Source organism: Callorhinus ursinus, unplaced genomic scaffold (genome assembly GCF_003265705.2).
Source record: "Callorhinus ursinus isolate GAN/ISIS: 27379988/994484 unplaced genomic scaffold, GSC_fseal_2.0 scaffold34, whole genome shotgun sequence".
Taxonomy (NCBI): Eukaryota; Metazoa; Chordata; class Mammalia; order Carnivora; family Otariidae; genus Callorhinus; species Callorhinus ursinus.
Genome location: NW_027397096.1, coordinates 10,884,008 through 10,907,320, shown reverse-complemented (window position 1 = coordinate 10,907,320; position 23,313 = coordinate 10,884,008). Strand labels below are relative to the sequence as shown.

The 23,313-nt window shown below is 38.5% G+C and overlaps 2 protein-coding genes across 5 annotated transcripts in view; one reads left to right on the top strand and one right to left on the bottom strand.

The window, feature by feature from the left end:
* Nucleotides 1-23,313, top strand: part of USP32 (ubiquitin specific peptidase 32) — a 213,956-nt gene that overhangs the window by 45,194 nt on the left and 145,449 nt on the right. For 3 of the 4 annotated variants that reach the window (XM_025851484.2, XM_025851483.2, XM_073879500.1), the window contains exon 2: nt 19,804-19,931. The exons of the other annotated variant lie outside the window; for it this stretch is intronic. In XM_025851484.2, coding sequence (XP_025707269.1) covers nt 19,804-19,931 — 128 coding nt within the window. The remainder of the gene's footprint in view (nt 1-19,803; nt 19,932-23,313) is intronic. 4 annotated transcript variants of the gene reach the window in all.
* On the bottom strand, nt 15,596-16,898 carry LOC112808383 (heterogeneous nuclear ribonucleoprotein A1-like). The gene has a single exon (XM_025851485.2). It carries the CDS (start codon nt 16,842-16,844, stop codon nt 15,882-15,884), a length of 963 nt encoding a protein of 320 aa, XP_025707270.1. The 5' UTR covers nt 16,845-16,898; the 3' UTR covers nt 15,596-15,881.

The following is a 23,313-nucleotide window of genomic DNA, read 5'->3' as shown; positions in this document are numbered from 1 at the left end:
GGAGCTCTTTGGTGTGTCTTCTTCTGTGGGTACTAATCCTATTAGCCCCACCCTTGTAACCTCAGTTAACAGTAATTCTTAACTCCAAATGCAGCCACAGTGGGGGTTAGGGCTTCAACGTTTGAATTTTGGGAGTGACATATACATTTCTTGCCCAACAGAAATGTAAATACCATGTAAAATATTAAAATTCTGGTATAGACTTCATCTTCATCAGTGACACTGAATACACTTCAGGACCAAGCAGACATTTAGATCCTTTTTCTTTCTTGTCCTTTCACAGCTAATTAATTATCCATTGAACCCATTGAACCCTGTTCAGTTAATTTTAATGTCTCTTGAATCTGCCTTTTAGCCCTCATCTCTTGTCTGAAGGAATGCAGTAGCTTCTCAGCTGGTCTTGGTGCTGCCTATGTGGCGTTTTTCTAATCTTTTTAACATCTTAACACGAGTGTGAACATACATCTGTTTGTTACTTATTTGTTTAAAAACTCAGAAATAGCTTAGAGTGTCCTTCCGTACACTTGGACTGGATACCTCTATCAGTTTGGATTAAGTTTGGATGAGTATTAAACAGAAATTTTTTTTTCTAAGATTTTATTTATTTGAGAGAGAGAGAGAGCATGAGCAGGAGGGAGTCCGATGTGGGGCTCCATCCCAGGGCCCCGAGACCATGACCTGAGCTGAAGGCAGACACTTAACCGACTGAGCCACCTAGGCACCCCTAAACAGAAAATTTTTCTTTCTTTCTTTTTTTTTTTTTTTAAAGATTTTATTTATTTATTTGTCAGAGAGAGAGCCTGCAAGCATAAGCAGGGGGAGTGCAGGCAGAGGGAGAAGCAGACTCCCCGCTGAGCAGGGAGCCCGATGCCAGGCTCCACCCCAGGACTCTGGGATCATGACCTGAACCCAAGGCAGATGCTTAACTGATTTAGCCACCCAGGTATCCCCTAAACAGAAAATTTCTTAAATAAGATGTAGGAGTTTATTTTTCTCACATACAAATCTGGAGATAGGATATCCAGAGGTTGTATGGTAATTTCATGGTCATCTAAGCTTTTTCTGTGGTTTATAACTTCAGGTTCATTTGTAGTGTAGGAGAGGGGCTGGAGAGGTAGCCATTGCTTTCTGAGTTCCAGGTGGGAGGAAGAGACAAAAGCAAAAGGACATTCATTACTATCTAGAACTTTTTAAAGAGTCTACTCTTTAGCAATTTTTGTTACATTTCACTGGCCATTTCTAGTTGCAAGGGAAGCTGGAAAGTATAGGTTTTTTTTTTTAGCTGGCAACATTATCACCTTGAATAAAGTAGGGTTGTATATATTTGCCAGTTATCATTCCATTCTCATTTCCTGCAGCTCTGCTTCTTGCAATCTATAGTTCATTTATATCAAAGTACTTGCAGTTCCTGATTATTGTGCTACTTTATTCTTTTTTTTTTAAGATTTTTATTAATTTATTTAATAGAGAGAGAGACACAGTGCGAGAGAGAATACAAGCAGCGGGGAGTGGGAGAGGGAGAAGCAGGCCTCCCGCCGAGCAGGGAGCCCGACTCAGGGCTCAATCCCAGGACCCTGGGATCATGACCTGAGCCAAAGTCAGTCACTTAACCAACTGAGCCACCCAGGCGCCCCTGTGCTACTTTATTCTTTTATATATGTTTTCCTTGCATGGAATACCCTTCGGTCTTTTTTTTTTGCCAGGTGAACCCCTTCACTTCAAGAATCAACCTCTTGGAAGCCTTTCTTAATCACCAACTCAGAATTAATCACTCCCTATTTTGGGACTGCATTTTACTACTTCCACTGTAACATTTCCTATCTGGTATAACAGTTATTTGGTTGTGTGCCAATCTTACCTATTGAAATTTGAAGTATTAGAATGTGTGAACTATGTCTTATTCATCTTTATAGTGACTGACACATAGTAGCATTTAATAAAAGACTGTTGAGAAAAATCAGCTAAAAGCACCATTTTAAAAAAGAAAGAATGTTATGCTTATAGGCCACGTGCAGTTAAAAACTGTAGGAACTGCAGATAATGAATATTTAGGATATACAGACTATAACATTAAAATGATAATTAGGGAAATTTCTGAAATCCCTAGTTGAATGATTTGAAGGTACTTATTACTTAAAACAAAGTTAGACAGAATTAGTCTTGATAGCTCTGCTTTGTAAATGAATTTTTATAAATGTATTTTTTTTCAGATTATGCTTCCCCCTACCCTTTTAAAAAGTCTATGACAAAATAATTACAATTTTACCTAGCTCTGTTTCATCTTTGATTTTCATTTCCAGGGACGGTGTATCCATTGCCTTGCTAAGTCATACTTAATTATAGAAGTCATGTTGAGTAAGGAGAGGAGAAAATTTTCATTTAAACTGAGGAAGAAGGGCTCTAGATAGACCCTAGAGCCTCCCTGATCAGGGAGTCACTGGAAGCTAGCCTACTTTTTCTTTCCCTTTTGCCTTGGACTACTTTTCCTTCCCTCCTTTCCTCCTTCCCCCCTTTCCCCCACTTCCCCCATTCCTCCCTTCCTCCCTCCCACCCTCCATTCCTTCCTTCTTCCTTCCTTCCTTCCTTCCTTCCTTTTCTTTTGATAGATCTTAGATGCTGAAGTTCCTTGTGAAGAAATAATTCACAATCTCCTTTCCCTCCCTTTTTTCCCCTAAGACTGGGTTACTTCCAGTTTCTGAAATAATGCCCTTAGGTGTAGTACAGATGGGATTTTGATCTCTCCCAGTTGGGTAGCAGATCACATGCTTTTCCTCTGTCGTCTCTCTTTCTATTTTGTACCTTTTCTAAGATGTTAGCTTGGAAGTTTAAATCTTTAGTTTAGCTCTGTTTTTGGCTAGGGGTCGTCTACTATAATCATTGAGTATTCCTGAAGGAGAGTGGTATGGTTGACTTACTTAGTAACACTTCTTTTTTTGCAACGTGCTATTTTCTTTAGCACCTATGTATATAACTTGTCTTGCAAAGATTTGTAAATAGTGGCTATGGAAAAAAGAAAACTTGGTACAAATATTTAGTGTTCATTATATGCCAGATTATATTTTTATTTGTCAGAGAGAGAGAGCGCACACAAGCAGGGGGAGCAGCGGGCAGAGGGAGAAGCAGCTCCCGGCTTGGCAGGGAGCCCAAAGCAGGACTTGATCACAGGACCCTGGGACCGTGACCCAAGCCGAAGGCAGATGCTTAACAATTGAGCCACCTAAGCAGGCGCCCCTGGCAGATTATATTTTTTTAAAAGATGGCATGACAATATCTCCTATCCCACTTGCTGCTTGCAATATGATTATGACACTTCTCCCATGAAAAGCGGGATCTGTGGTTGCTCTTCTTGAATCTGGGCAGGCTTGGGACTACAGCAGAAGTGACAGTCTTATTATTTCAACTTTTTATTACATATACCAGTGAAATGTATTTGATTTCTTTTGCCTCTTTGTCTAATATGTTCTACCTAATCTTTCTCTTTAACTTTGTTAACTTTATTATTCTGTTTTCCTCCCTTCACTCAGTCTTGCCTTCTTTCTCTTTCCTGCATCATTTTTTTGTCCAGGGAGCAGATAGATGGTAGGCATTTTGGTAAATATTTTTCCATAGTGTTGGAAATCTCAAACTGAGGTCCAGTGACCCTTCTTCCTTCTCCTCTGTTAGCAGAAAATGAAATAAAATGAGGAGGGGTGGTTTTGTATGAGGGCCGATGTATGTTTCTCCGGGCTTTCTTCTTCAAAATGTAAAGTTGTTCAAGGGGAGTATGTTGTGTCTATATGAACACTGAGCACTTAATAGAACTCTTACATCAAATTTAGTCTTTCAGTAGCTTCCAGATTTGAATTCTCCTTTTAAGATTTTATTTATTTACTCAAGAGAGTGAGCGAGGGGGAACTGTATGCTCCCCCTCGGGCTGAGCAGGGAGCCCGATATGGGACTCGATCCCAGGACCCTGAGATCATGACCTGAGCCAAAGGCAGAGGCTTAACTGACTGAGGCCACCTAGGCACCCCTTGAATTCCCATTTTATTTTATATTTAAAGATTTTATTTATTTATTTGACACTGGGGGAGAGAGCAAGCACAAGCAGGGGGAGCGGCAGGCAGGGGAGAAGCAGGCACCCCGCTGAGCAAGGAGCCTGATGTGGGGCTCAATTCCAGGACCCTGGGATCATGACCTGAGACGAAGGCAGCCGCTTAACTGACTAAGCCACCCAGGCACCCCTTGAATTCCCATTTTAAAAAGTTTACTCCTTCTTCTTCTTTCACTGACCAGAATACGACTCAAGTATTTATTGACAGATTTTAAGCTTTTAAAATCAAGGAAATAAAAACAAAAACCCCCACCAAGGACAATACCTTTTCTTTGTACCCCCCATAGAACTCAACACACTGTTGCCAATTATATATGTTAGGTGAAATACACATCTATTTAGTTTTTATGATATTTCATAATGACTACTCAGAATATGCTTGGATTACAATTAACTAGAAACTGCTAGACAAAATTGTGAAATGTTTTTTCTGCTCTTATTTGTATTTAAAAAACAAATTTAAAAATACCCTCTAGACAAGTCTTGGATTTAGTGAACTTTGTAGTAGTCTTGTGTTGTATGTATGGGTTATATCAAAGAAACCCCATTCTTTAATCTGTTACAAAATAGTCTTATTTTTAAAATGAGTACATGATGAATTCTTGGTGACTTTAGTTCAAGGGGCTTTTGTGTGATTAGGACCTTTTGTAGATAAAGTATAGCAAGTGAACGTATCCATGCTTTGAGTAAGTACCATATTTTGTGTAACCTGTAACCAGTGAATATAGCCATCTCACCAGATTGAAACTTTGATCTATTAATACCAAGTGACTCCTGACTTCTTTCATGTAATGTTGATAGCAAAATTTGTTTTATGAAAGATGATTTTGTTTATAATTTTATAGAATGTTAATGACTTTTTATATATTATAATGTTGATGAATACTCACGGTAATATGACTTACTTGGCTTTAGGTAAAACAGCACTCATGCTCAAATCTAATACAGTTGCTTGGATACGTTCTTTGTAGTGAATGACAATGCTCTTCCCTTAAGTTGTCTGTCAAGAGCTACAGAAGTTTCCTTCTTCTTGATATTTCCCTTCTTCCTCTTCTTTCTTTTTCTTCCTTCCCCTTTGTTCCATTGTTAGGTGGTAGCTGGGTTGGCAGGGATTCCTCACTTAGATTGCCCTCCTCCTCCCTGTAGGTATTTGTTTTTGAGCTTTGCACTATCACTCTTTACTATCTCCAGTAATTCCTGTTATGCTTGAACTTTTCTTTCTTAGCAAAGGAGCCACAGAATATTTTTATTCATACAGCTTTTCTTTCTAGTGTCCGATCTGAGAACAGTCAGGTGTGAGGGAGATGTCTAATGTTTCTGGCCTTTTCAGTTGGAATTATGCATGTATTTTCATTTATTTAGATAATTCGTATTGATAGTGTCGGTAAAGATCAGATGAAATGTGGTTCGGAAATAGTGGAGAGTATTGAAGAAGCACAAGTTTCTCGTTAGCACCCACTGCCCTGATTATGTAGTCCTTCAGCGGGACATAGACTGCTGCCTGGAGTAAATTCAGCATCCTCCTTTTAGCGCATCAAAGTACACCGTTTCCTTTGCCCTGCTCAGAAAACCAAATGATGAGAAAGGATGGGAAAATCTGGGATGGGAAAACCAGGAAGCACAAATCTGTGGCTAGCCCTATTGTCCATGTCTGAGGGCTTTTCATTTTCCCATCCAGATGAGAAGGTTGATGGCCTGAAAGCACATGGGGAATTCCAGAAGTTAGTTATCTCTTCTTCTCTCTCTCTTTTTTTAAAAGATTTTATTTATTTATTTGACAGAGACGCAGCGAGAGAGGGAACACAAGCAGAGGGAGCGGGAGAGGGAGAAGCAGGCTTCCCGCGGAACAGGGAGCCTGATGTGGGGCTCGATCCCAGGACCCCGGGATCATGACCTGAGCTGAAAGCAGACGCTTAACGACTGAGCCACCCAGGCGCCCCATCTCTTCTCCTTCTCATGACAACTAACTCAAATCCAGCCACATTAGTTATACCAACCTGTAAATCTTATCACAGAATACTGCAATTTTCTCTTAAAAACATGATTATAACTGGTGATTAGGTTGTTTATGTTGATAAGTTGCTATATTAGGTTTATTATAGGTCAGATAGGTTTTTAGAATGTCATGCTATACATGATCAAATGTAAGAAGAACTCACAATAAGTATATTCCATAAGTATATGGAAGTAATCACTAGATGCAGGTAGTTGTCTGTTTTACTGTAAGTTGTGTTTAGTAATGTAGTTTTAGAGCACTCTTCCTCTCTTTTTAGGTGTTCTTCCTCTGTGCCCAGCTATGTCTTTTATATTTACTATATTGTCATTATTTATTCATGAGTCTGTCTCTTGAAGGTCGAGTTGATTATTATATAGGTTTGTGTTCTCCATTGCATAGCACAGTGTTTGGGCATATGATAAGTAAGGGCTCAATAGCTTGTAATATTTTTTTTTTATTTTAAAGATTTTTATTTATTTATTTGAGAGAGAATGAGAGAGAGAGAGCGCGAGAGGGAAGAGGGTCAGAGGGAGAAGCAGACTCCCTGCCGAGCAGGGAGCCCGATGTGGAACTCGATCCCGGGACTCCAGGATCATGACCTGAGCCGAAGGCAGTCGCTTAAACCGACTGAGCCGCCCAGGGCTCAGTAGCTTATAATATTTTAATTTTTATGTTTTGCATTTCAGGATGGTCTTACTGAAAGGATTCTATTTCAGTAGTGAATACCATAATCTTTGTTTTATCTCTGGTCCAGTATCGGCCCTTTCTGTGTAATTGCTTTTACTTCTTTTGTGCTACAATCAGAAAGTGATTATCAAGTACTTTCTTTTTCTTACCAGATCTTGATATTTGATTGTGAATTGCTAATTCTCACCAATTGAATATTTTAAAAACAGATGTCTTGAAGTCACCAAGGCTTTCTGTTGGATGAGATTTGTGTTAAATTTCCCTGAAAATCTGTTTTGATATGAGAAAAAAAATTTTGCCCTTCTTTCTTTACCTTTGGTGCTTCCTTGTTGTTGTCTTCTGTTCACACTTCCTGTTTGAGGAGGGATTATGGTTCTGTCCTTATAGCTTTCAATAAGATTCTGGGTGGTTTATGTTACAGGTGTACAGTTGACCCTTGACCCTTGAGGGTTAGGGGCACCGACCCCCTGGGCAGTCAGAAATTCACAGAAAACTCTTGATTCTCAAAAAAAAATTTTTTTTAAGTAATCTCTTTGCCCAACATGAGGGTTGAACTCAAGACACGACCCCGAGATCAAGGGTCTAGAGATCAAACTCTACCGACTGAGCCAGCCAGGTGCCCGTGATTCCCCAAAATCTTAACAGTTAATAGCCTGCTATTGACTGGAAGCTTTACTGTTTACATAAACATTCAATTAACACATATCTTATATGTGTATTATATACTGTATTCTTAAAGTAAGCTAGAGAAAATGTTATTAATCACAAGGAAGACGAAATACATTTATAACACTGTACTATTTTTATTGAGATCGTAAGTTTGTGTCATATGTTTACAAGATGAATCATCTGTGAGTACCTACATCAGTATTATCATATATAATATAAAAGATTGTAGATGTTATATGTATTACTAACAGGCATCAAAAATGAAAAGATAGTGTGAACAAGAAATTCGTATTTATTTATAGGCTTAACAATTCATGATTTGATAATAAAGCAGCAGCAATATGATTGCTTTATGGTAGCCTGGTGTTATTGATCCATTTGTTTCACATTAGCCTAGTCTAATGAATTCATCTTATGAATGAATCATTATACAGTTTTCATGGCATACATTATTGTAATCCTTTTCTTTTCTTTTCTTTAAAGATTTTATGTATTTATATGACAGAGAGACACAGCGAGAGAGGGAACACAAGCAGGAGGAGTGGGAGAGGGAGAAGCAGGCTTCCCGCGGAGCAAGGAGCCCGATGTGGGGCTTGATCCCAGGGTCCTGGGATCATGACCTGAGCTGAAGGCAGACGCTTAACGACTGAGCCACCCAGGCACCCCTGTAGTCCTTTTCAAATTACATTGTCACATTAAAAAAATACCTGCGATCGTAGTCTGATAATGCAGTGTCTCCAATTATGAGAGAGGCATACTGTACCAGTAATACAGTTCTTTGAAAGAATAATTATAAAACAGTAAGAAAACTAATGCATTATTTATTTTATATGGAATATCATTCACTTCATGCATACATAAAGGTAGGCTGTCCACTGGTGTTCCACATGAGGAATAGTTAGATGATGATGACACAAAAACGTCTACAGTTCTTGCCATACACTTAATAGATGTTCACACAAAGACACACACATACACAAGAGATAAGCTTTTTAACTTTGCCATATAATTATTTGCTATTCATTAAGTAGAAGTGGATTGTCATAAAGGTCTTCCTCATTGTCTTATTGAGTTGGCTGAGGAGGAGGAAGAGGAGGGCTTGTCTTGCTGTCTCGGGTGGCAGAGGCAGAGGACGTGGGATAGGAGGCAGAAGAGGCAAGCACACTCGGTATAACTTTATGGAAATACATTCTAATTTCTGCCTGACTTTTTTGCTTTTTTTGTTTTTCTAAAAACATCACATAGAGATGTCAGCATGATATAGTACCAATCCTTCTTCCACCATTTGCTTTAGTTTTAGTGCCCATATCATAGAAGGGTCCAGGTCATAAAAGAATTCAAAACAGGCTTGACTAATTGAAATCTTTCTGCTAAATTGTCTAATGTCAATTTGTTTTCTGGCACTGCTTCTTTTAATTTTTTTTAAAATTTTTTATTGTTATGTTAATCACCATACATTACATCATTAGTTTTGGATGTAGTGTTCCATGATTCATTGTTTGTGTATAACACCCAGTGCTCCACGCAGAATGTGCCCTCCTTAATACCCATCACCAGGCTAACCCATCCCCCCACCCCCCTCCCCTCTAGAACCCTCAGTTTGTTTTTCAGAGTCCATTGTCTCTCATGCTTCGTCTTCCCCTCTGATTTCCTCCCCTTCATTCTTCCCCTCCTGCTATCTTCTTCTTCTTTTTTTCTTAACATACATTGCATTATTTGTTTCAGAAGTACAGATCTGTGATTCAGCAGTATTGCACAATTCACAGCACTCACCATAGCACATACCCTCCCCAGTACCTATCACCCAGCCACCCCATCCCTCCCATCCACCCCCCAACTCCAGCAACCCTCAGTTTGTTTCCTGAGATTAGGAATTCCTCATATCAGTGAGGTCATATGATACTTTTCTTTCTCTGATTGACTTATTTCACTCAGCATAACACCCTCCGGTTCCATCCACGTCATTGCAAATGGCAAGATCTCATTCCTTTTGATGGCTGCATAATATTCCATTCTGTATATATACCACATCTTCTTTAGCCATTCATCTGTCGATGGACATCTTGACTCTTTCCACAGTTTGGCTATTGTGGACATTGCTGCTATAAACATTGGGGTGCACGTACCCCTTTGGATCCCTACATTTGTATCTTTGGGGTGAATACCCAGTAGCTGGCACTGCGTCTTTTATATCTTCTTTCTCATCATCTGGCACTGGTTTGGAAACACTTATCTCCATCATGTCCCCATCAAGTTCTGCCTTCTGGTGTGTCTATTAGCTCTTGAATTTCTCCAAGATCCCTATCTTGAAACTCTCTAATCCCCCACTTTTTTTTTTTTTTTTTGGCCATATCTAGAATCTCTTTTGTGTTTTCCTTGATTGACTCTGTTGTACATCTTGTGAAGGCATGCATAACATTTGGACACAGTTTTCTCCAGCAGGAATTTATTGTTTCAGGCTTTGATGGCTTTCACTGCTTTTTCTATTAACAGTGATGGCATATTCAGTGGTGTAATCTTTCCAGAGCCTCATGATGTTCTCTCTTATTGGGGTTCTCTTCCATAGCATTGACAGTCCCTTCCATAGAGTACCACATGTAATGACCTTTAAGGCTTCTTATGACCTGAGCCCCTGATCTAGAGGTTGAATTAGAGACATTATGTTTAGGTGCAAGTAGATCACTTTGACACCTTTGGTGTTGCAGTCATGGGGTTCTGGGTGGTCAGGGGCATTGTTCAATATCAAAAATATTTTTTCATTTGAAAAGTGTGATTTACTAGTCACTCATCTAAGCAAATCTGAGTGCCTACAATGGACCAGATAAAGTTCTAGTCTGAGAACTGCTGAAATTTGTCATTGTTTTTCCATTCCTCAACCGCAGTGTCCACCCCCAGGATTTGTACCCCTTTTCCTACGTAAAGGGATGTCACACTTAAAGAGTCTTTTTTTTTTTTTTTAAGAGTCTTGGTAGGGGTGGAGACAACCTCCATCCATTAGAGGGAAAGACCTAATTTCCCAGACATTCTTGCAGTTGGACATGTCTCCTTGTGGCTCCACCACTCAGATGACCACCTGCCAGACTGTGACTCAGGACATGGTGATACAGAGGCTGGAACTGTGCAGAATGCATTTGGCATGGGTGGTATGAGTGGCATTAGCAGTCCTGGCCACAGGGTCCAGTGTTCAAAATTTAATAAGGATGAGAATCAAAAGAACTTTAAAAAGTAGACCCTTACTGGCAAGGTACTTCCGACTATACGGACAGAGCATTAATGGAACCAATTTAGGAAACTGGTTCTCGTTGTCCAGAGACTTCTTGTTGTACAACCCAATGACTGGCAGCTGATGTTTATCTTTTCCCTTCAAAGATCAGGTGGTTGCAACTTTAGAGATAAGGGCAGTCCTGATCATTAACCCAGCTGCATTTGTACAAAACAGTAGAGTTAGCCTAGCTCTTCCTACCTTAAATCCTGGTGCTTGCTTCTCTTCCTTACTAATAAATGTTCTTTGTGGCATTTTTTTTTTCACAGGCTAGGACACTTACATCTGCATTAAAAACTTGCTCAGGCAGATATCCTTCTCCCCAGTGATTTTCTAAATGGCGTCTGGGAATTCATCTACTGCCTCTTGGTCGCAAAACCTGCTTTTCTTGTTGACTTTTTAAGGCAAACCTCTTTTTCAAATTCTCAAACCATCCTTTGCTGGCATTAAATTCTTCAGCTTGCTTTAGATCATTCATCTTCTTTTTGCTGTAAGTTGTCATCTGATGAATTTGATTTTTCTTGAATCATATTAGAGTCTATAGGTATGCCTTTCTTATTAATAACCTGCACCCACATAAAAGCTGCATTTTCAGTACAAGATAAGAAGGTATTTCACTAAAGTACAAGGTTTTCACTCCTGCTGGTACAGATGTGGTGATGGCTTCACAAATTTCCCTTTTTTTTTTTTTAGTTTTTTAAATGGTCCTTAGTGGATTCATTTATCTTGAAATAGTGGGCAGCCAGAGCTGCAGACCTCAGTCTGTGGTACATATCAGGCAATTCAGCTTTTTCTTACAATGTTTTGACTTTTCTCTGCTTCTTGGGAGCACTTCCGGCATCGCTAGTGGCACTTCCTATGGGTCCCCTGATGTTATTCAAGGCTTATGGTTTTGTACTCAACATGAAAAATACGTGAGAACCACGAGAGATCACTTTTTACTGTGATATGCAATTTACTGGAGAGATGAACTATTCACACAGAAATGATTAGCATCACACAACATTTTAAACAGACATTCTAACACTTGAACTCACTGTAATAGCAACAGGAGGTGGCTATGAAATTATTAACAGTTGTACAGTATGTACTACAGTTAATTTTATGCAGTTATGACTTAATACTGCATCTTTACATTTGTTTACATTTCTCTCGGTTGGAATGGTACCATGTATGTAAGTGTGTGTAAGTTTTGATAAATTTTAACTTTTTCTAATAAATATATTTTATGGTAGTAAATGATAAAATAGACAAGTATCTACATATATTTCATGCATTCATGACATACCTTTCAGTTTTTTTGATGTTTCTGGGCTATACAGTTCATCTGTTTTTTTCAGATTGCAAATTTTCAAAAAATTTTTCAGCATCATTATTGAAAAAAGTCCACGTATAAGTGGACCCATGCAGTTCAAGCCTGTATTGTTCAAGGGTCGACTGTATTTTGAAATGCTTCTCTTTTTTAGGTTGTTAAGAAAAACCTAAAATAAGACTAGTCCTTGAGATTTATTTTTTGAGGGTAAAATACCTCTTAAAGCTGTTTGCACTGTGGTCAGATGCATCACTTGGTTTACTGTCCTGCTGTCTGTTTTTCTGGAGCCCTTCGTTTCTGATCTGGCCCGGTCCTCTAGGTCTACTGTGTAGCTGTCATCCTGGGATGTCATGTCATAATCAGCCATCCTTTACCACTCTCATGCTGGAGTCAGTGTTTCCTAGATCCCATTTCTTTCTTTTGTTTATCCTCTTATTTTTTTTTATTTTTTATTATGTTAATCACCATACATTATATCCCCTTCTTTTGATGTAGAACATTCTCTTATAGCTGGCTGTGAAAGGGTCCAAGAGATTATTGTTACTTTCTCATTACTATATTTTATAGTACTTATTTGGATGTAATTTTTTTTATCCTTCTCTAAGAGTATTTGGAGGTTTTAGTTTTTTTTTTCTTTCTTCATTATTTTTGTTCACCCCGCTATCCCCTATTTGTTTTGCTACCTTCCTTGTTGGAATCTTCCTCAATATTTGGTGTTCTTTGTTCATTCATTTTTTAAAGGTCCACTCTATTGAAATAAAATTTACATACAATGCACAGATTTTAAGTATTCTGTTTAATTAGTTTTGACAAATGTATTCTCTTGTGTAATTGCCACCCCAGGCAAATATATAAAACATTTCCATCACCTCAGAAGAGTTCCCTCCTATTTCTTTGCAGTCTGTTCCCTACATTTCTACCCACACACCCTTCACTCCACCACTGGTTAACCACTGTCTTTGTCACCATAGCTAGTTTTGCCTCTTTAAGACTTTAATATAATGCAGTCATACAGTATATGTTCTTTTTTTTTTAAAAAAGATTTTATTTATTTATTTGACAGACACAGCGAGAGAGGGAACACAAGCAGGGAGAGTGGGAGAGGGAGAAGCAGGCTTCCCACTGAGCAGGGAGTCCGATGCGGGACTCGATCCCACGACCTGAGCCAAAGGCAGACGCTTAACCATCTGAGCCACCCAGGCGCCCCATACCTCATTATTCTTACAGCTCTCAGATAAACCTGGTATTTCCATGTATGAAGCCTTTCTACCTCAGATTCTCCAGAGAATGTATCTCTGGTCTTTTAATATATATCTACATCTAAAAGGTTTGTGTAAAAGTGGTGGCGTGCCTGACTACATCATGCTTCAAGGTTAGACCTGAGAGTCTAATTACTTTTTATATAGACTCTCAACCAGTCAGTCTTTCTTTATCCTCACCTTTTACCACCTACCCCGCCCCTGACCTGCACCTTTGGTGGTAACTGGTACCATCAGTCCCTGAGCCTTTTTTGGGGTGCTCTGGATAGGGTAAAACAGGTAAATTAGTTTGCTTCTTGTTTATATTTCTAGTGCTTAGGTTTTAATTCTTTGGTCTGCTTAGGTCAGTCACCACCCCTCAAGACACTTAATGGTTACCAGAAATATTTGGCTCTTAGGTCCTCAGTTTTCTCTTCTCTTTGTCCTTGTGAGTTTATATCCTTTTTAATTCTTGCTGTAATTTTAGTGAAGTCTAGAGAGAGAGGAGATTTTTTCTTATTATTTTTTAAAGATTTTTTTTATTTATTTGACAGAGAGAGAAAGCAAGAGAGGGAACACAAGCAGGGGGGAGTGGTAGAGGGAGAAGCAGCTTCCTGCTGAGCAGGGAGCCCGATGCGGGACTTGATCCCAGGACCCTGGGATCATGACCTGAGCTGAAGGCAGACGCTTAACGACTGAGCCACCCAGGCGCCCCAAGAGATTTTTTTTTTAAAGATTTTATTTATTTATTTGAGAGAAAGAGTACAAGTGTGAGCTGAGGGAGGGGCAGAGGGAGTGGGAGAGAATGCCAAGCAGACTCCACACTGAGCATGGAGCCCCATGTGGGGCATGCTCTTAAGACCCTGAGATCATGACCCGAGCTGAAATCAAGAGTCAGACAGTTAATTGACTGAACCACTCAGCTGCCCCAAGAGAAGAGATTTTTAAAAATATGTGTTCAGGGATGCTTGGATGGCTCAGTCCGTTAAACATCTGCCTTCGGCTCGGGTCATGATCCCAGGGTCCTGGAATCGAGCCATGTGTCAGGGATCAGTGGGGACCATGCTGCTTCCTCTGCCTCTGGCTCCCCCCTGCTTGTACTCTCCCTCTCTCTGACAAATAAATAAATTTAAAAAATGTGTTCAGTTTTCCATTTTTTACCTGAAATTGTTTTTTCTTTCTAAAATGAAAATAACTACATTAATGTTATGTTTTCCTACTTTAAAATTTTACTAGGCTTGATTCTAGTCTATTTTCCATCTGCCTAAATTTTTATTTTATTTTTGTTATTTAATTTTTAAAGTAGATATCATTTATTGAATGTCTGGATGTCCTAAACCTATTATATGGTTTATATTCATTGGGCACCTTAGTTTAAACAAAAGTATGTGAAGCTGTTAGAAACATATGGGAAGTATTATGGTATAATTTCATTTTATTTCATGATTTTCTCACAACAGTTGTAGGAACCTATTCTTATCTCACAGATACGATGATGATAGCCATAATAAATAACATTTAGATGGCTTCCTATAACTCAGGCACTGTTCTGAGCACTTTGCATTAGTGAACAGAATCCTCCCAGCCACCCAGTAAGGTACATACTCTTCGAACTGCCATCTTACAGAAGGCTCCAGGGATAAGGAGTGGCCCAGCTGGGATTGCAATCCTCCTAAATTTTTATTTTTAAAGTTTTCAAAGTTTCACTTGTAGAAGAGAACACTTTTAATGTATGTACTCCTTGTCTACATATGAGCCAATTGTTAGTCTATTTTGAATAAATAAAAATGCTGTTTATTTTCAGTAATTGTGGATCTGGGCAGTATATTAGTGTCTGATACTCTGTTTCAACTATATATAGTAACTTACTCAATCTGTCCTGTGTTGATGGTCATCATTTGCTTCTTATAAATGCTTTAAAAAGCTTATTACAGGGGCGCCTGGGTGGCTCAGTCATTAAGCTTCTGCCTTCGGCTCAGGTCATGATCCCAGGGTTCTGGGATCGAGCCCCCACATCGGGCTTCCCACTCAGTGGGAAGCCTGCTTCTCCCTCTCCCACTCCCCCTGCTTGTGTTGCTGCTCTCGCTATCTCTCTCTCTGTCAAATAAATAAAATCTTTAAAAAAAAAAGCCTATTACATATATTTTCTCATTTTATAAATGAGTAAGTTTGTCAATAGACTGCTATTTTTTAAACATACTACCAAGTAGTCCTTCAAATGATCTGTAACCAACAGTGTATGAGATTATCATTTTATTTATTTTTTTATTTGTATTTTTTTTAAAAGGCACATTTATTCAGCGTCAGGACCAGACTATTACATTTAGCAATCAACAGCATGGGTGCAAAAAAAAAAAGAAAATCTACATTAAAACCCTTTGTTGGAATGCTTTACACTTTCCACAGAACAGAAACTAAAATAACCTGTTGTACAATTAGTCACAAATACAGTCCTCGAGTTTTTTGCCCATACACATGAGTATTGTCTAAAACATGTCTTCTCTGTAGCAGCTAGGCCCTGCCACCACTGTGCTTGGCTGAGTTCACAAATCTCTTGTAACCTGTAGCTTCCCTGTCACTTCTCTGGCTCTCCTCTCCTGCTAAGCTTTGTTTCCTGGCAGCAATTAAAACGTCCTGCCACTGCAATAGCTACTGCTGCTGCTGGAACCACCATAGCCACCTTGGTTTCGTGGTTTGGCAAAGTATTGGCCTCCACCACCATAGGGGCCAGAGCTTCTGCCTCCAAAATTTCCTCCTTTCCTGGGTCCAAAATTTGAGGATTGATTGATGTAATTGCCAAAATTATTATAGCTTCTGCCACCTCCAGAGTTGCTTCCATCATTACCAAATCCGTTACAGCCATCCCCACTGCCACCATATCCACCACCACCTCGACTGCCACCAAAGCCACCTCGACCACTGAAGTTCCCTCCACGACCAAAGTTGTCATTCCCACCACAACCACCTCCACGACCACCACCAAAGTTTCCAGAACCACTTCGACCTCTTTGGCTGGATGAAGCACTAGCCATCTCTTGCTTAGATAGGGCTTTCCTTACTGCACAGTTGTGGCCATTCGCATTGTGGTATTTTTGAATGACAATCTTGTCTACAGAGTCATGGTCATCAAATGTTACAAAAGCAAAACCTCTCTTTTTGCCACTGCCTGGGTCAGTCATGATCTCGATCACTTCAACTTTCCCATACTGTTCAAAATAATCTCTTAGATGATGTTCTTCAGTGTCTTCTTTAATGCCACCAACAAAAATCTTTTTCACAGTTAAGTGGGCACCAGGTCTTTGAGAATCTTGTCTTGAGACAGCCCTCTTTGGTTCCACAACTCTTCCATCCACCTTGTGTGGCCTTGCGTTCATGGCTGCATCCACCTCCTCCACAGTGGCATACGTGACAAACCCAAAGCCTCTGGAGCGCTTGGTGTTTGGATCTCTCATTACCACACAGTCCGTAAGCGTTCCCCATTGCTCACAATGGCTCCTCAGACTCTCATCGGTTGTTTCAAAGCTCAAACCTCCGATGAAGAGCTTCCTCAGCTGTTCAGGCTCTTTGGGAGACTCTGACTTAGACATGACGGTGGTGGGAGGGGAGACTTTAACGATGCTTACTCTGCGGCGTCCACAGGCAGAAAGGAGTAATCTAACGAACGTATCTCGAGATTATCATTTTATATCCCAATGATTGATTTTCTTGTCTCTTCCGCTGGACTGTCAGCCTTCTAATTTGTTAGTAAAGTTGTTAATGAAAATTGGGCATCTTGAAGAAATATGTATTCCAGTAGCTGAAGTAATTTCTTTTCCATTACTGTAGTATGAGATGAGCTTTGTTCTATTTTTCACTTTTGCATTCCTTTTTTTTTTTTTTTTTTAAGAGAGAGAGTGCACACATGGGGGGCGGGGCAGAAGGAGAGGGAGGGTATCTCAAGCAGCCTCCACCTGACACGGGGCCTGATGTCCTGACCCCAAGATACGACCCAAGCTGAAATCAAGAGTCCAAGGTCTAACCGACTGAGCCATCCAGGCACCCCTCACTTTTGTATTCTTTAAGGAAAAAAATGAGTATTTTGAGGATATTAATAGTATGACTCCAAATTTTAATGAATTAAGCATGTAGTATTCACACTTTCCTCTAGCTACTTATTCAAGTATTAGTTGTTATTGTTTTATCATTGCCCTACAAATTGTCAAACCCATGTTTCTCTCCCTACTATGAACATTTATTGAATGATAATATACGTGCCAGGGACTCTTCAGTCCTTATCTTGTTGGTCTTTCTACCTTATGCGAGACTGTAGACCAATCCCTTTTCCTTGTCCTTTGGAGACTATACTTTCTTGTTTTTCCTGTTATAACTGTTCCTTATCAATATTCTTAGAGTATTTTTTCTTTGTCTGCAGATCCTGTAAGCATTGGTTTCTTACAGTTTTTTTCTCTGATTCACTGTGCTTATATATGGTTTTAATTGCCACCTCTATGCTGATGATTCTCTTCAAACCTCTCCTAAGCTTTACACTCATCATTGTAAAAACGCACTGAATTTCCCCAAGGTTTTTCATATGCAGTATATCCTTACTAGAGTTTATCATCTTTTCTTCCTCACTTATCTTTTTCTTACATTCCCTTTCTACATGATAATACCATGTTTCCCTGACTAGAATCCTGAATATTATCCTAGATTGTTTCTCAGTCAGGCTCCAAGTTCTACTGACTTTTCTTCTAGACATTTCCCAGATTTAGCTTTTCCTTTTCTTCTTGTATTAGTCTACTTTTTGCTTCTCCTATTCCATATTCCTTATTCTCATATTCCACTACTGGTAGAATGAACTATCTGAATTGTATCTGACTGGGTCCTGTTTCCTGTCTGCCTGGAATTTGTATCTGAATTGTGTCTGACTATATCCCTTCTTTATTATGACAGAGCAAAATTTCTACGACTTGGTCAAATGACTGCCACCCTAGGTTTATCATTTACTACTCCCTGCCTTGTTTATTTTGTTCTAATAACATATAGTTCCATACACTCCATTCATTATTGTACTTTATAATGAACTGTCATTTCTGCCTGGCATGCCCTTGTCTCTTTTGCTTTAGTTAGCCTTTACATTTTTATGTAATCATCCTCTCTGTCCACAGTCTTCTCTTGCTCCCAGCATCCGCTAAAGGTACCTACCTTTTTTGTGCCTCCGTTATGATCCTTGAACTGACTACGTAATATTAAAGAGTATTTTTCTTCTCCTTATAGGCAGATATTGTTCTAATTGGTGAAAAAAGGTCTTCAAAACACCTAAAGTAACGACTCAGTAATTTTTTTTGATGGTGGGTGTCTAAAAATACTAGGTTGTTAGAATAATTTATAGATTACTTTCTTTGTAAACGATGACAAAATCTAAGCTAAGCTTGGAGACTGTCCTCCACATGGATAGATAAGTGCTCAAGGAGTATAAATAATATAATTTTCATCCCAAAGGAAGTTGAAGTATAGTTGGTATACAATGTAATATTAGTTTCAGGTATACAACATAGTGATTTATATACATTATGAATGGTTGTCATACAAGGTTAATACAATATTTATATTCCCAATGCTGCTCTTTACATCCCCGTGACTTATTTATTTTATAACTGGAAAGTTTGTACTCTTCATCCCCTTTACCTATTTTATCCATCCCCTCATCTGTCTCTCCTCTGTCAACCACCAGTTTGTTCTTTGTATTTATGAGTCTGTTTCTGTTTTGTTTTGTTTTTAAGATTCCACATGTATGTGAAATCATACAGTATTTGTCTTTCCCTGTCAGACTTATTTCATTTAGAATAATGCCCTCTAGGTCCATCCAAATTGTTGCAAATGGCAAGATTTTGTTCTTTTTCATGTCTGAGTAATATTCTGTATTACATATATATGTGTGTGTGTATATATATACACATATCTTTATCCATTCATTATTTTTTAAATATTTATTTATTTTGAGAGAGAGAGCGAAAGCGTGCACACACGAGCGTGACTGGGGGGAGAAGCAGAGGGAGAGAGAGAATCTCAAGCAGATTCCACACTGAGCACGGAGCCTGACACGGGGCTTGATCTCAGGACCCTGAGATCATGACCTGAACCAAAATCAAGAGTCGGATGCTCAACCAACTGAGCCACCTGGGTGCCCTATACCCATTTATTTATTAATGGACACTTAGGTTGCTTCCATAATTTGGCTATTGTACATAATGCCGCAGTGAACATAGGGGTGCATCTGTCTTTTGAAATTAGTGTTTTTGTTTTCTTTGGAGAAATACTCAGAAGTGTGTGTAGGGGGGGAATACTCAGAAGTAGATTGCTGAATCATATGGTATTTCTGTTTTTAATTTTTTGAGGAACCTCCAAAATGTTCCATTGTGGCTGCACCAATTTACGTTCCCACCAACAATGCACAAGGGTTCCCTTTCTCCACATTCTTGCCAACACTTATTTTTAAAAAATGAAGATTTCGAGAGACTTCTTTTCTCTTCTGGTTTCTTACCCTCTTCAATTTCTGAATTGCAGTTACAGATGTAGAGCTGAAACGACTGAAAGATGCCTTTAAGAGGACCTGTGGGCTCTCATACTATATGGGCCAGCACTGCTTCATCAGGGAAGTGCTTGGGGATGGAGTGCCTCCCAAAGTTGCTGAGGTAATCTTTATATTCTAGGTTTTCCTTTGAGATGGTTATCCACCAGCCTGAATTCTTGAGGAGCTTTCTGGTCTTAACATGTGTAATCTTCCCTACAGTTATTTTTCTTGCTGAATAGGTAAATAGGTCTTATTTTAGATGTCAATATGGCTGTGTTTTTAGAGGCCAAATGGGAGTAACACAGATCTGCGGTTTGCTGCTTTTATTCTTCTGAGCTTTAATAGCCACTGACTGTAACCATGGGACCATTTGTATGACTGACTTCTTATTCTTATAAACTTCATTACTCTGATGTATACATTTTATGTTGGGAGTATGTTTTACAAATTTTGTGTTAAAGAAAACCTTTCCATATAGCAAAACCAAATTAAATTAATTCTATAAAATTAAATGTTGTAGATGAAACACTAGCTTATTGGAACCTGTAAAGACTTGCTTAATTTCTACTAAAAATTTTAGGTAGAGTTAAAATGTCCTAAGTTGATATGAATCTAACACTGAAAATGTTAATAAAACACTGAAAATTACAGGAATTTTAAGCTTATTATGTTACAAAGAACTGTAATTCACCATTCTTAATTAGTGACAGTTTTTGCTTCTAACATGGGCTGTGTGCTTTTGAACCTGTGGTTTATGTAATATACAGTTTACATTTTTAATTTTTATCTTTGTTTTGTGGGGGTGTATTTTGCGTTAATTCTCTTAAATATATTTTTTTTGGTAAAATTACATATCTCTGTCATTGTTTCGGATTTATGACAGAGTTAACTTTTTTCTTAATACTATTTATTGGATTTTCTGTTTCATTGTGAGTTCATCTTCCTATTTCTTTCAATCTTTTTGTCTTAAATGCTTGTATATAAAATTTTGGAATTTATTTTATTTTAGTATATAACTAGCAATTTACGAGATACTGTAAGTTGGCAGTTGAGGAAGGGTCCTCTGAGTCCATAATAATTAAAATATTCCAAATTCAAATATATACTGCCTTCAGCCTTTCTCTCCCTTCACCTCCTTTCTTAAAGTCAAAACTGTCAGGCTCAGTGTAGTTCGTGGTACTGGGAATAAATTAAGTCAGACTATCTCACTTGTCTCTTTGGACCATATATAAAGATTTACATGTGTACATTGAGTTGTAAGAGTTCTTTATGTATTCTAGATACAAGTGCCTTATAAGATACATATTTGCAAATATACCGTCCCATTCTGTAGGTTGTCTTTTTACTTTCTTTTGATGGTACCCTTTGAAACACAAAACTTAAAATTTTGGTGAAGTCCAGTTTACCTGTTTTTCCTTTTATCATTGTGTTTTAGGTATCGTATCTAAGAAATCATTGCCAAAAAAAAAGAAAAGAAATCATTGCCTAACCCAAGGTCTTAAAGATTTACTCTTCTGTTTTCCTTTAAGAGTTTTGGCTTTTAAATTTAGGTCTCATCTATTTTGTATTATTTTTGTGTATGGGATAAGGAGTCCAACTTCATTCTTTTGCAAGTAGTTCTCCAGTTGTTGTGGAACCATTTGTCAAAAAGACTATTCTTTCCCCATTGAATTGTCTTGTCACTGTTGTTAAAATTGTTGAAAGTCAGTTGGCCATAAACATAGTTTTATTTTTGGATTCTCCATTCTGTTCCATTGATATCTGTGTCTACTTGCATCAGTATCACATTGTCTTGATTACTCTGGTTTTAAGATTTGAAGTCCAAACATGTTATTCCTCTTTTTTTTTAAGATTTTATTTTTTTATTTGAGAGAGTGAGAGAGAAAGAGAGAGAGCATGAGCATGAATAGGGAGAGAAGCAGAGGGACAAGCAGACTCCCTGCTGAGCAGGGAGCCCGATGCGGGGCTCAATCCCAGGACCCTGAGATCATGACCTGAGCCAAAGTCAGATGCTTAACTGACTGAACTAACCCGGTGCACCCAAAACATGTTATTCTTCTAACTTTGACCTTCTTTTTCAAGTTGTTGTGCTATTCTAGGTCCCTTGTATTCACAGATGAATTTTAGGATCATCTTGTCAGTTTATGCAAAAAAGGCATCTGGGATTTTGATAGGGGTTGCATTGAATCTGTAGATTGGTGTGGGGAGTAATATTTTAAGGCTTCTGACTTAATGAAATTAGGAAGTTTTCACATTCAGATTTTTAATTTTTTTAACGTTCTATAGTTTTCATTGTGCAAGGCAAATGTCTATCAGCTGAACAAAAATGTAGAATCCACACAATGGAATATTATTTGTTAATAAAAAGGAATGAAAAAAAAGGAATGAAGTTTTTTGATATGTGCATAGAAGAACCTGCAAAAACATGCTAAGTCAAAGAAGCTAAAACACAAAAGACCCATTTTTTTATCCCATTTGTATGAAATGGTCAAAATAGCCAATCTATAGAAACAGAAAATAGATTTTTTAAAATTTTAGTTGATTTTTTTCCTTACTTGCGTGCATAGCAGCTGCGTCTTCTTCCCGTGTTCTGCTATTGGAGAGGCAGTTCATGCATCCCGTGTTTTGGAGGAATCTGTCCTTTCTGGGATGTCAGGCTACTTGATTGCCTCTTATAGGCTCAAGAAATGTTGTAACATTGTAGTTTATTTGGCTTTTTCTGGTTTTTAGGTTAGAAATAGCACCTTTTCAGACCTTTTACATCTAAGGTGGAAGTGGAACTCCTTGCAACATCATTTTTATGTGAATATCTCATAAATTTCATTTTGCCCAAAACTGCTTCAAGAATCTTCCTCTGTCCTTTGGACTCTCTGTTTTTTTTTTTTTTTTTTTTAAAGATTTTATTTATTTATTTGAGAGAGAGAGAATGAGAGATAGAGAGCATGAGAGGGAAGAAGGTCAGAGGGAGAAGCAGATTCCCTGCTGAGCAGGGAGCCCGATGCGGGACTCGATTCCGGGTCTCCAGGATCATGACCTGAGCCGAAGGCAGTCGCCTAACTGACTGAGCCACCCAGGCGCCCTGGACTCTCTGTTAAGATTAATCACTGGTAGAATAATTAAGGTAATTATTTTACAAGAACAATCTTAATGTTAAATTGTAAAGTCCACAGTTATAGTTTCAAGTTTCAGTTTCATTGTAGTTAAAGCCGTTTTGTGTGTAAAATCTAGCACGGTATTAAAACACATAAATTCTATAAATGCTTTTAGTGATGATACTAGCTTTTTTTGCCCTTACTTACTTACTGAAGTTGGTTTATTTTAAGTGAGGATGGGTACTATTAGCATGTGGATATTGATTAGTAAGTGTAATGTGTAAATTGTGAAGTATAATAAGGAGCTAATAAGTACTTTTTTTTTAAGATTTTATTTATTTATTTGAGAGAGAGAATGAGATAGAGAGAGAGAACATGAGAGGGGGGAGGGTCAGAGGGAGAAGCAGACTC

Bases quoted from the DNA above. Each gene is read 5' to 3' on its own strand.
- LOC112808383 (XM_025851485.2), bottom strand. From the start codon at position 16,844: ATGTCTAAGTCAGAGTCTCCCAAAGAGCCTGAACAGCTGAGGAAGCTC.